The 16,012-nt window shown below is 41.2% G+C and overlaps 1 protein-coding gene and 1 pseudogene across 2 annotated transcripts in view; one reads left to right on the forward strand and one right to left on the reverse strand.

Moving 5' to 3' along the window:
• LOC140674553 (odorant receptor 4-like) overlaps window positions 1-15,681 on the forward strand; it is a 154,510-nt gene extending 138,829 nt beyond the window's left edge. For both annotated transcript variants that reach the window (XM_072908164.1, XM_072908165.1), the window contains one exon: window positions 15,553-15,681. In XM_072908164.1, coding sequence (XP_072764265.1) covers window positions 15,553-15,603 — 51 coding nt within the window. In that variant the 3' untranslated portion in view covers window positions 15,604-15,681. The remainder of the gene's footprint in view (window positions 1-15,552) is intronic.
• LOC140674711 (uncharacterized) lies at window positions 364-2,641 on the reverse strand (annotated as a pseudogene).
• Window positions 15,682-16,012: the final 331 nt, after the last annotated feature.

Raw genomic sequence — 16,012 nt, forward strand, 5'->3', positions numbered from 1 at the left:
GTTTTTGTCAAATCACATAGTGAGGTTTGGTAACTTCCCTCCTCGTAATCGACGGAGCTAGGATTTTCTGTCGAGATTTGGAAATTGCCCTCCGAAATCCTAGAATTATCTCCTTTTTAGAAAGCTTGGTAACCTTTGGAGATTTTGGAATTAGTTAATTTTTCAGAAGAGGTTTGGTAACTTTCCCCTTTAAGGATGGTTGGATCTTCGAGATTTTTAGAAGAGATTTGGTAACTTCTCTCTCCATAATTTTTTGAATTCTTTATATTTTTATTTTTCCTCTCAATTTTATTTTTATTTGGTGTATTGTTATTTTCATTTTCTCTTTGATTAATTTTTTCTTCTTTGTCTTCGATTATAAGAGCTTGTTGGTCTTCACTTTCGTTATTATCTTTGACCCCTTTTTCGTCATTTCTGAGTTCTTCTTCTTCCACTGGATTGTTTAAAGTTATCTTTGGTTCATGATCGTTGAATACGTCGTTTAATGATTTTAAGCGCAAGGTAGGAAACTTGTACTTCCGTTTCTTCATCTAACGTGCTTATGATGTTATGAGGTATGCCTTTTCAGCAACATTTTCCACGATAGTATCTCCTACGTGAATTCCATGTGCTAATTTTAATTTTGGTATATATCCTACCTTTATTTCAGGGTTTTCTATCCTTACGTAGAATAATGATTCGGACCGTGGGGATGTTATGATGGCTTCAGGCGATAAGAAAGGTATGTTGATTCCGGAGATCGTCAGATGTCCTTGTGCGTAGTCTATTGGAGCCGAGGTTTGTTTAAAGAAGTCGTTACCTAATATGCCAGATTGTGAAATCGGGAAATCACTAGATACGATATGAAAGGTGACTGGTGTTCCGAAAAGAGGTAAGATAATTTCACCGAGAGTATAGACAGGATAGTTATTTATTCCGTTTAATTTCAAGATATTCGAGTAATTGACAGTTATTCCTGTAGGTACGAGATTTTCTTTAATTACATTTGGCACGGATTCTGTATCCAGCATAAAGGTTTTATAAGCGGCCATCTTATCGATGTTGACTTGAATAGTAGGCACGCGACTATGTTTGTCGAGATTTACTGTTACGGGTCGTATAGTAGTAGTGCTTTTATTTACTTGGTCGCTTGGAGTTTGGATGGGTGTGACTGTTGTTCGGATGTCTCTGTCGCATACCCGACGTTGAGGGCCCAGTGTAGTTTCCCTCCCTGACTATTAATCCTTCTTTGGTTGCTAGCGAGACGTGCCTGACTGTTTTCGAGGAGATGCCCTTGCTCCTTGCAGTATCGGCAAAACAGAGGTGGTAGAGCCTGTCTGCTGGTTTATTTTAGATCGGCAGTCTTTAACGTTATGCCCGAAGTTATTGCAAATTTGACATGTTACTCGCTGTTCATTTTGTTTTTTCCAACAATTATTAGTTGAATGGCCGGGTTTTACACACCATTGACAGGTCACTGATATCTTGTTTCTGTTGTTATTTAGTTGACAGAATTTTGTGCCCGGATTTTGAGCATAATTGACAAATAACTGTCTTTTGTTGGACTGTATTTACTGATCGGCGAACTTCTGGATCGCATTTTTTTGGAATCTGCATTTTTCTATTTCGTGCTCGCGTTTCTTACAAATTTGGCAGATTAAGATTTCAGTTCCTGAGTCTGCTTGGTTATTAGTTTTTTGTAATGTCTGTAAATATTTTCTGCAATTACTATCCTTGTGCCCTTTCTTGTGGCAAATTTGACAGTTTTCTCGAGAGCTGCTGGTTTTTGATCCTGTGTTGTTACTTGATCCTTGTCGTAAATCTGTCATCGCTTGGAGTTCTCTCTATTCTTAAAGCATTGGCTACTACGCTTCCTGGTACGTCTAAATTTTTCGCAATTCTTTGTTCGATTTCGGGGTTTAGTCCTCTAATAAAACATTTGCTTATATCCTTTTCTAACGCGGCCTTTATATTTTGATCTGTCAAATCTCTTCCTGAGCTTTTATATGCTTCTAAGATTTGTTTCCCCAAAATTTTTACTCTGTTTGCATACGTGATTACATCTTCGTCGCCCTTTTGGTATATACACCCTAGTTCCCCTTGTAATTGGTAAACATTTTTTGAAGATCCATAAATTTGTTTTAAAAACGTAGTTAAATGTGTGTACGCTATCGAAATCTTGCCCTTGGATGGTACGGCGAGTTTCTCCTATAATTCTGGTTCTGATTATTTTAATAAATTGAGATTCAGCCTCAGCAGGCAACATAGCTTTTGCCTCCTCACACCCTTCGATAAAATAATTTAACGGAATATTTTGTCCATCGAAATAAGGGACAGCTTCAACAGCATATTTAAGAGTAGTGAAAGGATTGTTTTGCGCCATTTTTAAATCGTTTACACTACTAGATTCGTTATCGGGTACAAGAGTGTTATCAAAACTGAGTACAGTATCGAATTTTTCTTCGCAATCTTTGTCGTCTAAAGTTTCATCTAATGTAAAATTGATGGTTTTTGGAGTGGATTTGGAGGTGGATGTTTTAGGAGTAGAAGTGTATAATTGTTTTGGTTTGCTAGACTTTTGTCGACTGTGTGTTTCTGTAGCGAATTGAAAGTTTTGCTCTACTTCGTTTTTATCGGCTTGACTTTTAGTCCCTTTACTCATACCAGCTAAAAGAATCGCACGTTTCAATCCCGGACAAGCCCCCAAAATTCATTGGTATGTTACGTCCAGACTCGGGAAGGAGCGTTTCTACTGACAATGAGTTAAAAGGAAGGGCGTAACAGCCAGCTCTCGAAACCGTGCGGGTCAGGATGTAGGTTTCGAGTCGAACGAATTATCAGGTCCAAAAACAAGTCAACGATAATGAATATCGCTGTTACTCGTTATTTTGGACATTCGTCGAAAAGTTTGGTAAAGGAAATTAATCCTTATTACGCGGGATAGGACCAAGTGCGATCTTTCGACTGCTTGAGGGGTTAGAAGTCACTGAGAGAATTTTAATATTACATAAATTTATTCATAGTTTTAAAAGTATATTACATAAAATCATTGTCAAGTTTGGTTATAAATATGTGTATAATATATATGTGTTTACATGTGTTTGTTATTAAATTACAATCATTTTATATTTTATGTTCGCGTGGTTGTGTGAGTGTTTTAATCGCGGGTGTTACATTAGTGCGGAGGATGTCAATCAGAAAGGAGAGAGACTCTACTATTAAATTTTAAATTCTGATTGGAAGGTTACAATGATCTTATTAAAATAAAAAAAGGGAATGCAAAAAATAAAGAAGTGTGTAAGTGTGTGTATAGGCGAAGGAGACATTGGAGATTCTTTAAGAGTATGTCGGAAGGTGAAAGTCTTCGAATACTTCCGTGATGATATTCCAGAGATCTTCTGAGGATATGGATGTTAATGATGGAAAATGTTGGAGTGATGAAGGTTGCGGAGGAGAAGGTGTTCGACGGGGAATTTTGGTGGTTCGCGGACGCAAGGATTCCGATTTCTTCATCCCTTTTGATAGTTTAATAAGTCGGAGGGACTGACGCCTGGGCAGTACCGACTGTTTCCACCGGTTCGCGATTAGACCCGCGCTTAGATCCGCGAACATTGCGACAACGGTGCGAAAGACGGTTAGATTCGCGGACCCAACCCCACCCCACACAGCGAGTGGCCCGGCGCCACAGGAATTAGGTAGGATAAGCTCTAGCTTAGGTAGTGCGTCCACGGGTGTTAGGATGCTGCAGCTGAACATGCGACGTTCGGCTGTAGTAACGGGTGAGGTACGTCAACTCGTAGTCGAAAAGCGACTTGACATCTTAATATTGCAGGAACCACACGTCGGGAAACAAGGTTCGGGTTACAAAGTCGTAGGATTAGGCATAGGGATGAGGGTTGCCGCAGTGCGCTCACAACGTCCGTGGGCAGCAGTGGTAATCTGCAATCCCAATTTAGATACGGTTTTCGTCTCGCAGCTTAGCACTACGCATTGTGTCTGCGTGGAAGTGCGGGCCCCCAGCTTCTCCTTCTACGTTGTTTCGTGCTACTTCCAGTACAGACGAGATTGAGAAGCACCTCAGCCACCTCGAAACGGTGCTTCGTTCACTGAGGGGGGAGAGACTTATTATAGGTGTAGACGCCAATGCTCGATCGTCACTCTGGGGTCCCCAAGAGACAGACGATAGAGGTGCCAGATTCGAGGACCTCATCAGGGCATTTGGCTTGTCAGTGGTCAACGATGCTGGACAGCCGCCCACCTTTTGGATGACAAGGGGTTCGTCATTCATCGACGTAACCCTGACGTCGCCCTCCATGAACAAGTTCATCTGTGACTGGAAGGTAAGGTGTGACTGGACCACCAGTGACCACAGGGCCGTGGACATAAGATTGAGATTGCCGAAAGAGTCAGGTGCCGATCAGGGCGCTGGGAACACGAGGTTCGACACAAGTCGGGCCGACTGGGAACAGTTCTCTGTCACCCTGACAGATCTTTCAAGATCGCAACTGGAGGCTATCGATCTGTGCTCCACAATAGACGTAGAGAAAATGGCAGAAACGCTCACAGTGGTGCTCACGGAGACCTGTGTCGCGTCAATGCCTAGGAAGCGCAAATTTAGGAAGTCCAACCCGTGGTGGACCAAAAAATTAACTATTGTTAAGAAACAGGTATATAGGTTGCGTCGTGCCCTTCAGGGAGGGCGAGAGGACCCTACTTACCTCCAGGTACTGCTGGAGTATCGTTCTTCACAAAGGCAGTACTGTAGGGGGGTGAAGCGGGCGAAACTCGCTAGCTGGCGGAAGTTCGTCACATCGCACGGCAACCGGGAGCCCTGGGGCTTCGTTTACAAGCAACAGGCGAGCAAACTCCAGGTTGAGAGGGTGCTAAGCACACTCCGGCGTGGCGAATATTCCACAAAGTCACTAGGGGAGACCGCTAGTTACCTCCTGGATGTGCACATCCCAGATGACCGGGAGATAGAAGACACGCTTGAACAGCGTGAAATTAGAAACGCGTGTAGAGTTGCCCCCGAAACAGCCGACGCCTCTTTCTTCACGGAGACGGAAATGACCCGCGCGGTAAAAACTTTTAAAAATAATAAAGCTCCGGGTTTAGATTTAGTCGAGGTCGTCGTACTCAAGGCGGCCTGTAAAATAATCCCCGGTCAGTTAGTTAGGCTTTTTAACGGGTGTCTCCAGTAGGGTGTCTTTCCTTCTATCTGGAAGGAGGGTTCACTCCGAATCCTCCTGAAAGGCTAACACAAGGACGAGAGAGACCCGAAATCCTATAGACCCATTTGTCTCCTCTCCGTAGTAGGAAAACTTTTCGAAAAGCTTATAAAAGCTCGTCTGCTAGACACGTCACTGGCACCGGGGAAGGTCTCCGGTCGACAATTTGGGTTCATGCCCGGAAGGTCGACGGAGGAAGCTGTCGTGGAGTTGCGACGGATGGTCTCTGCCTCCGAAAGGAGGTACGCCATTGCGCTTCTCTTTGACATTTCCGGGGCTTTTGACAATGTCTGGTGGCCCCTGGTGTTAGATAGTCTTAAGAAACGGGATTGTCCGCGTAATATCTTCGAAGTACTCCGGAGTTACTTCAGCGTTTGAAGTGTTAAAATTTCTCTTAGCTCCGCGGAAGTGTCCAAGCGGGCCGAGAGGCAGGTACCCTCAGGGTTTCCGTTCTAGGTCCGGCCTGCTGGAATCTCATGTTTGATGGCCTATTGAGAGTACTGGAAGACCTGATTCCAGATAGATTCGCCGCGTACGCGGACGACCTCGTGGTCGTCATAAACGGAAACTCGCGAAGGGAATTCGAGACAAAAGGCCAACGTGTAGTTAACATAATAACAGAATGGTGTAAGTCCGCGAAACTTCAGATTTCCGAGCGTAAAACTGAAGCCATCATTCTGAAATCCGACGCAATCGCGAGAAACCCGATAAGTAGACGGGGAGGAGCATGACCGGATAGGAAGCGAAAAACAAGTAAGAAAACCGTCGACTTCGAGAACAGACCGCCAATTATTAAAATCGGTGAAACGAAAATAGGGTTTAAGCGAACGGTTAGGTATCTTGGCGTCTATTTGGATAGAAATTTAAAGGTCAGAACGCACTGCGAATATTTAAACAGCAAAGTCGGGCCGCTGTTCGAGAAATTAGGTAGAGTAGCGAGAGCCCAGTGGGGCTTGCGTTTTAGGACACTCTCTACAATCTACCGGGGCGTATTCGCACCGACAGTGGCTTATGCCGCTGTGGGGTGGGCCGACCTGTGTACGGAGAGAGATATTAGAATTCTGAAAGCCTTGCAGCGTCGAGTCTTAATTTCAATGACTTGCGCATACCGTACGGCCTCGTGGGAATCACTTTGCGTTGTCGGAGGAGCGACTCCTGTAGATATAGTTCTTCGCGAAGGCGCCACGCGTTATAATGTTAGGTCGGGAAAAGACGCCAAGATCGGTAGTATTGAGATCTCCGCCGGAACCGAAAGAAAAACCGCGATCGTAGGAATTAAAAACGAGGCGATAAATATGTGGCAGAGCCGATGGAACTCTTCAAGTAAGGGTCGTACCACGTTCGCCTTCTTTAGGGACGTGCGAGATAGACTAGCTGCGCGTTCGTTAGAAATAAGTCATTGGAGCACACAGGTCCTCACTGGACACGGAGATTTTAGGGAAAGACTCGCGTTAGGTCTCGTGGAAAGTGAAGTGTGCGTTTGCGGAGGTGGAGTTAACTCAGTTCAGCACTTTGTTATAGCCCCAGAAAAGGCTACAGATTTGATAAATATATATATATATATATACATATAATTATATAGATGCAGGAATGCATCGCGAGCGAAGCGATAATCGCGCGAGCCGCTGACGCAGCGAGCCACGCGCGCCCGAGACCGAGAGCGAACGCGAAACCGGAAAGCGCTCTCGGAGATGCACCGGAAAGGTGTCGCTGAATCGCTAAAAGTACAAGCGAGGAAATTCGACTTTGAACGTCTTCGTCTGCACTAAAACGCGAATTCAGCAACATAACCATATTTGGTCATGTTGCTAAGGGACCCCCTCCAAAAAACCATGCAGTTCGGAGGGAAGCTCAGCACCCGCCGCGATGAAGCGACGGGCAGTCGTTAATTAGAACCGAACGAGTAATAATCGCCACGAGCAGCTACTGACCAGATTCAACAAAGTCATACTCGCATGACTGAGAGAGATACGCGCACCTGAGATAAGCCGACGCGTATCAGACTACCGGTACGACGGCGTATACGAGAGATATCGCTCTCTCACTCTAACCGACAGCAAGCGCGAGTAGTATAACGTTCGCTGGGAGCAGTGACAAAATAACACACCATTGATTTCAATTAAACTATCTTATATTTTTCCGAGAGATAAAAGAACTGTACATGTCGTGAAGTAGAAGAATAAAACGAATTATAATTAAAAGAGAAGCAGAGTACAATAAAAACAAAGGGGGAAAACGCCCGACGCATCCCCGACATTCCCGAAACGATCCCGACAATCCCGTGCCCCTTCGCGGAGGCACAACAACTTCTTGCTGGAATGTCCCCTCTTTGACGTGCAGAGAGAGATCCTGCGAAGCGTCGTACCGGAAAGTGAATGGCAATGGCCGGATGTGGCACGCTTCTTCGTGTCAAGCCCAGAGGCCCTTTCCGTGTTCACCGATTTTTGCCGAGAATCCCTCTGGCTAAAGGGATACGAATCGTAGATTATATATTAGGTAGGTACGTTGTTCAACCGAGGAGGTCGGAGCCTTCGGGTATGGGGGTGTGACCCCGTAATCTTCTCAGGACAACCATGCTCTCGAGCAGCGTTCACGTCGCGTTAGAGAAAAAATTAGGTAGGATTCCACTTTACCTCAATACGCCCACCTATCCCACTATTCCCTTCGCCCGACAGGGTCAGAAGCGTTCATCCAGATTGGGATGCAAATGGACAGGCCTCCTCGTGGTCCCCGTGGGCACGACGGATAAGATAGCGGGGTGAAGGAGTCGGATAGTGGCGAATGCCAGCCGGCGGAGTTTATGTCACCCTAAGGAAGGAAGGATGGGCTTATTTGTCGTGGCCAAACTGTCCATCCTGCACAAACGAACCAGCAGGCGCTACTGGATTTTTCCATCGCCCGTCTCGGGGCAGTTCCGATAGACAGTGGATGTAAAAATGTGGCGTATGCCTGAAAGGGCGAGGTAGCACGGGCCTTTCCCATTCGTGGGAACGGCTCACACATTAACTGTTTCCACCGGTTTAAGTATTTCCGTCCCTTAAGGTGTAATGACCGGCGAATTATTGGTTTGGGCACTATGCAAATTTAAATACACGAAGTAATAAGTAAATGAAGGAAGAAAAAGAAACTGAACGGAACAAGAGGAAGAGTAAATAATATGGAAACGGACTTACTATTGAACGATCAGATTTTAGACGGACTGGCGTTGGTTTTGTTTGGAAGCCTGGAAAATCTTCCGTGGTCCAATTGCCATCGGAGTGTTGCCGTGGATTTGCCGGTCCTAGTGGTTCACTGATAACTCTTGTCGTTCATTTCACAGAATGACTGGTTAATTAATGTAGACTGGTGAAAGAGCTTGTGTTCGTTTTCTTCCAAAACCTCTCTTTTATATGGTTTTTGGAGCAAGATTATCGCTTATGTGGTTCTGAGTCATATTATTTTCTGTTTTCTGCTGATTGTTCTATTGGTTAGAAACTCTTCTAACGTTGTCAGGAACCCGTTTCCTGTTTTTTAGGTGCTTCTTGTGCATTTGGAAATCATATAGAAAAGGATGTGTTTCATGATTTTGTGAAAGAACTTAGACTTAGGTATTAAGTGCATTATCATTTCCCAATAGATTAGAGTCGTACTGCCCTTTTCCGCCTTTTATGATAATAAGTTGTTATCGCGCGCTCATGATTTTGTGAGAGGACTTGGACTTTGATATTAAGTGTATTATTATAATTTTCTAATAGATTAGAGTCGTACTGCCCTTTTCCGTTTTTTATGATAACGAATTGTTATCGCGCTTTCAGTTGTTACCATGACTCCGCGAGAGTCGTCGAGACAGTATGCCTTAGTGAGTATCGTAGTGTAGACAGTTAGTGTTAAAGTTCCGTGGAAGGAAGGAATCGTGCAGTCGAGACAACGTAACAACTTACACTTCATAGATCATTATTTTTATTTTTATTTTGATAAGAGGTATATTCCTGAGTATATAATATGTACTTTGAATTTTGTTGCACTTTCTTTTGATTTTTGAGACACACGATTTTGAACTTTTATAAAAATAATATTTTTAGAAAAAGAAATTTAGTCCCAAGATCTTAATCTTGACATATGTTTTCAACATTTTTATCATAAAGACATAAGCGGAAGACAGGCGGAGCTCCTTTCTTGCAGCTTCTGCTCGAAAGAAATAACCTAATCCATATTATTTCTAATTAATTTTTATTTTTAATTAAAATCAGGAATAGGTGGAGGTAGGTTATTCCTTTCGAAGTAAAGATATAGGAAGAAAGGTGTAATCCCTGTATTTTTATTTTATAATAAAAATACAAAAGAAATCACAAATAGAGTATCACGACAAGATGATACGAATAAGTACGAAAATTATGATATTTCAAAATCGCAAATCTCAGGAACCAAAAGAGATTATGTATTACTTAACAATGTATTTAATATCATATAAAATAAAAATGAAAATGATCCGTGAGATGTAAGGTATTCTGAACATTTACCACTTTTTTCAATTAACATTTGTTGTTTAAATGTAATTGTTATTTTATCAAGTAAAAGAGGAGTTCGGATAAGCCTTGATTTCGGTCCCCTCTGGGTTTTATTGTAAGTTATCAGAAACTATTTCTTAATACATAAAATACAAATTAAGCTATTTTCAGTCTAAACGGACACGTTAAACATGCCATTATGAACTTTAAGTAATAATAATAATTTTTTATTATAAACTTTAAGTAATACAAATAATTTTTTATTGTGATATTCATGGGTTTTTAATATAATATCTACGATTTTCAGGCAAGTATTATGTAATATTACAAAAAATACCCATAAATACAAATTTCTGTGTTTAACAAGATTACAACCAGCTGAAATCAAGGCTTATCCAGATCCCTCCTTTGCATTTTTAACATTTTCTATTTAATTTAATACCACATGACAAAAGAATGTATAAATTATAATCTTCAGTGTTTTCGAATAAAAAAATAGATTAATTATTGGTGCAAGATAAATTATTAATTATTGTTTAATAATGTTTTCTTCTATATCTTAAAAATATAATTAGATTTTATTATAGTATAAAGCATATTATATGCTGATTACACGGTCGGATATATATTTGTTTATATATATATGAGTGCTCCCTAAAGATTGAATAAACTTTAATAAAAATAATTTTTTATTATGATATTCATGGTTAGGTTTTTTATTATGATATTCATGGGTTATTAATATAATATCTACAATTTTCAGGCAAGTATTGTGTAATATTACAAAAATATCCATAAATACAAATTTCTGTGTTTAACAAGATTACAACTAGCTGAAATCAAGGCTTATCCGGATCCCTCCTTTGCATTTTTAACATTTTCTATTTAATTTAATATGAATTAATGAATCAACATTTGTGAGGAGATAGAGCGCATTAAACTGAACAGAAAAGTCATTTACCATTTTGCAATTTTCGCAATATTTATTGAAATATTAATGAAAAAAGATTCATGAATGAGAGTGCATTTCGCGCAGCTAGACTGTGGGACGTACGCTCTAAGCGTTCCAGCGGCAAGTGTCACGCGGATTGCATGCCAACGAAAAACAAACATACTTTTCGTTGCTGTGCAACCCGCGTGACACTTCGCCGCTGAAACGCATAGAGCGTACGGCCCATGGTCTACCCGCGAAAAGCGTGCGCTTATTCGCTGAGCATTTTTAATTAATATTTTAATAATTATTGCGAAAATCGCAAAATGATAAAGGACTTGGTAAATATGCTGAATAGGGGACCTAGTCCCGATGACCTTGACCTTGACATATGTTGATCACTATCCTGAGTAACATTCAAAAGGTTTTAGCCGTCGCTGGTTGTTTATTAAAAAGTTATTGACAAAAAAAGTTTGAAAAATGTGATGTAATTTTTTGTTCTTCTTGAAAGTGAAGTAACATTTTACAATGTATAATAACTTTACAGTAAACGCATTTGTTAACTATCATTGTATGATATCACACAGGTTTCAATATTTCATATATTTCAGATATATATGGGTATCTGTGACCACCCGTACCACCCTTTTATTTTGGAAACAGAGCATTTTAGAGAAAAATGGGTAAATATTTACATAAGGTCACCCCTTTCAGAAGTCAATGACCCTGATATATGTTGTCAAGATGATCACCCTCAGTAACGCTTAAAAGGTTTTAGCCGTCGCTCGTTGTTTACTAAAAAGTTACATACAAAAATTGTTAAAAATTGACGTTTTTTTCAATTATTTTATTAAATACTGGAAATTTAAAAAAATGTTTCAAGTAAAAGTTGTAAGTCTCTTCAAAATACACATTTTATATTCTACCCATTTTTATTATACAAGTGATAGTTTTCGAAAAAAATAACGATAAAGACTATAAACCTCATACAATATTAATTATAATACCATATATAATATAGTCCCACTGTATCCGCGCATACACTTTTCTACCCACACAACAAATGGGTTGGGTTAGGTTATTTTTTTTGGAAGTGGAGCCCTCCCGCAGGGGAGCGGAACCCACTGTATCCACGCATACACTTTTCACGCATAGAAAGTCTATACGCGGGCATAGTAGGTTCCGCCCCCCTGCGGGGAGCTCCACTTCCAAAAAAAATAACCTAACCCAACCCATTTGTTGTGTGGGTAGGAAAGTATATGTGTAGAAAGTGTATGCGCGGATGCAGTGGGACTATATTATATATTATGTTATAATTAATATTGTATAAGGTTTAGAGTCTTTATCGTTGTTTTTCTCGAAAACTATCACTCGTATAATATAAATGGATAGGATATAAAATGTGTATTTTGAACAGACCTACAACTTTTATTTGAAACATTTTTTTTAATTTTCAGTATTTGATAAAATAATTGCAAAAACCGTCAATTTAAAAAAATTTTTATAACTTTTTAGTAAACAAGGAGCGACGGCTAAAACCTTTTAAGCGTTACTCAGGATAGTGACCTTGACAACATATGTCAAAGTCATTGACTTCTGAAAGGGGTGACCTTATGTAAATATTTACCGAAAAATGTTTCAGACAAAAGTTGTACGATTTTAATGAGACAAATCAATTGGCGTAATTAAAACACATAATTATGTTAAAGTAAAAATGTGCAATTGCTAGTTGCAAATTCAGATTTTTTCTTAAAAATAACTATGTGTTTTCTTTACACCAATTTATTCGTCTCATTATTCTGTGCATAAAAGTATTAGGGTAAGATAATCGAAAAATGAATTGTGCTTCCGAGGAAGGCACGGGAATTGGGATCGTTGCCGGTCGGGATCCGGAGATGGTTTTTGAAAGAGTATTGTTGAAGGAGGGATATTAAGAATAAATCCAGCGTTTTAGTCTATTCGTTGTTGCACTTTATTGCACTGTTGCCTTTTTGATTTACAGAGATTATCATAACTACGCGTCTTACACACCAGGTCATTCGCGAACGCGGTAGGTGTCCTTTCCGATCGTTAATTACTGCCCGCGTTTTTAGGCGGTAGGTCGCTTTTATCTCCTCCGGTTCCGCGCGAATTTCGGAGGGGGTCGCTTGACGACACGGCCGAATATGGTCGTGTTATACGATCACAAGTGGCGTGATCGGGGTGCAAGCTAAGGAAGTTCCAAGTTCGAAGTTCGAATTCCTTCCTCGCACCTTTTCGTAATTCGGCAGAGCCGAGATTTCCGGTCTTCCGCACTCTTGCTCTGCCCTAACCTTGGCGCGTATCTCTGCTGTGTCAGCAGCGCATTCTTATCACGGTGCGTTCTGTTCGCTTGTTTCTAATGACTAAATTCTTATGCCGTATTTATTAACTTATAATATATATCTGTGTCTAGCTATGACAGAATATTTTACGAGATATCTTATACTTTATATCAAAATATTGTAACTTTTAAGCTTTATAACTCGAAAAGTATTTAATGGAAAAATATTTTATTGTAGTGTTTTGGAAAGCTCTTGAGATAAGCTACAAGAATATGCAATCATATATAGGGTGTCCCATTTAAAAAATTAAACATGAGGTTCATGTGATCTTCAAATAACTCTGCAATGTCAAACCAATGGTATCCTTTTTTATTGCGTGAGGAAAATGCTTTATGCATCTCCCGAGGAGCGGGAACTCCCCGGGGGTATATGGGACTCTCCCTATAATCGGGGTACTAAAAACCTGACGGTGGTCCTCTCGGCGGTTGGCGGGTGGGCCTTGGGATCGCTTTCGCATTCTACCAGGACCCACCCCCGCCTTTCTCCCCCAGATGGTCGGGGTAGATTCCTACCTTTTGATGCGTCACTGAGAGAAACCTCAGTGACGCATCAACGACGGCGTTGCGGGACCACCACGCAACCCCGCCGCCTTCCCTGGAGTCAAGGTGCAATGGGGAGTGGATGTTCCCGCACCCACCCCCCTTGATCCCTGGGGGAAAGTGAGAATTAACTCTCACTTCCCCCCGCTACCCCCCTTGATCCCTGGGAAGGTGAGGATGTAACTCTCACCTCTCCCCTTAATGGCCTGATCTTGAGCCAGTTTGAGGCAAGGGGGGCCTAAATGGCCCCCCGAGTTTACTGCCCCGTGGGGGAAAGAGGGAAAGATTAAATCTTACCCCTTCCTGCTCCCCCACGACCCCCTCATCCGTCTGGATGAGGAGGCCTTGTTTCCTCTGGGTGGGGGGACTCCTCTATCTCCATGATGGACGTGGCATCTGAGTCCCCTTGGGAAGGGGGGGGCCGATAAATCGGTCTCCCCACACTCCACTACAGAGGACTCCTCCATTTTCTGGGTCACCTCCGCCGGGGGAGACTCCCTCCCCGCACCTGACGGAGGCACCCTTCGCCTCTTCCTCCTGCTCCCCGCCTCCATAGGCGAGGAGCACTTCTTGTCCCCACCCAGGGCATGGTCGGCAAGGACCCAGATCAGCGCATAAAGCGCATTCGAGGTGTCCGGGGACACCGCACCGATAGCACCAATTGCCCGGTACACCTCGGACCTACAGGCGGCACCAATGTGTCATCCCCTGAGGCATCTAAACACCTCAGGGGGCCACTGGTGCCGCTCCCTCTTCCCTTCCTCCCTTTCCTCAAGGAGAAAGGCTGGTCCGGAGGTCCCTTTTAACAAGGAGGATCCCTCCGGAACAGCTCCTTCCTTCTTTCTCGCCTCACCCCGTCTAGCCACTACCGCAGCCCATGTGGGCAAAGCGGTAAGCCCCTCGCGGGGGGTGGGAGGTTCCGGGCGTGAACCCTCTTATATCCCCCTCGAAACCATACAACTTTTTGTCTGAAACATTTTTCTCTAAAATGCTCTGTCTCCAAAATAAAAGAATGGTACAGGTAGTCATGGACACCCTGTATATGTGTCCGCATGTATACGCATCCGAAGCACAGGGCAATATGTGTTGTCCTTTGCTTTCTGTTTTGATTTTTTCTGCCATCACACACACACACACACACACACACACACACACACACACACACAAGGGGGGTCTTAGGCGCTCCTCCCGCACTCACCCCGTCCACCTCGCTTCGCGGGGAAAGTTGCAAACCCATGTGAACTTTGCTTTTTCTTGCAACGTACATGCGAAGCGCGGTGGACGGACTAGGTGTGGAAGGGGGGAGGGCGAATGCCCCCCACTTGCACCCGTGTGCATGCGTGCGTGCGTGCGTGCGTGCGTGCCAGATAAAGTAACAAATACAATAATTATGGCATTTCGAAATAAAACATTTTTTTGTTTATAACTTTCTAACAAACAACGAGTGACGACTAAAACCTTAAGAAAACACATAATTATGTTAAAGTAAAAATGTGTAACTGTTAGTTGCAAATTCAGATTTTTACTTTAACATAATTATGTGTTTTAATTATGCCAATTGATTCGTCTCATTATTCTGTGCATAAAAGTATTAGAGTAAGATAATAAAAAAATGAATATTTTACGAGATATCTTGTATTTTATGTCAAAATACTGAAACTTTGAAGCCTTGTAATTCAAAAAATACTTAATGAAAAATACTTTGTCATAAGTGTTTTGGAAAGCTCTCGAGATGAGCTACAAGAATATGTAATTCCATTTAAAAAACTTGAAGTGACCTTCACGTGACCTTCAAATGATTTTTCAAAGTTAAACCAATGGTACCATCTTATGGCCCCCTCGAAACCATACAACTTTTATCTGAAACATTTTTCTCTCCCGGGCTTAGTTTTCGAGATATTCGACTGAATGGATTAAAATGGTCCATCCTGTATATCCGACTGTGCAATCAGCATATAATATGCTGATATAGATATGTATATATAGTATATATCTTATCACTTTAATATTTTATTAATTTTATAGGTTTTGAAAACATCAATGGGGTATTTGTCAGTACTGCGTTCCTTTTTGTAAGATCATCAGACTAAATAGCACTTCAGAGAAGTACATAAATGTAATTTATAAATTATTAATTATGCTCAAGAATAGAGAAAATGTATAATTTACTATAAAACAAAATAAAAGTTATATTATTATCTGAAAATCAAATATTTTCTTTATGTATTATATAAGATACAAAATATTTTTTAATTATTTTAAAATAAGAATAATATAATCGGCAATAAAGAGCAGGTATGAGTCATGAGCAATCGAAATGAGTAATAAATAACGCAAATTATACAAATTAAAAATTAAACATTGTTAGATGTAAATTATAAATGAAATTAAAGAATTTTTGAAAAAATTATTTAAAATATTTTTATAACACAAAAGTAAAAAAATTAATTATTTATAATAAAATTTATTTCTTTATTAATTTCTT

Source organism: Anoplolepis gracilipes, chromosome 16, assembly GCF_047496725.1.
Source record: "Anoplolepis gracilipes chromosome 16, ASM4749672v1, whole genome shotgun sequence".
Taxonomy (NCBI): Eukaryota; Metazoa; Arthropoda; class Insecta; order Hymenoptera; family Formicidae; genus Anoplolepis; species Anoplolepis gracilipes.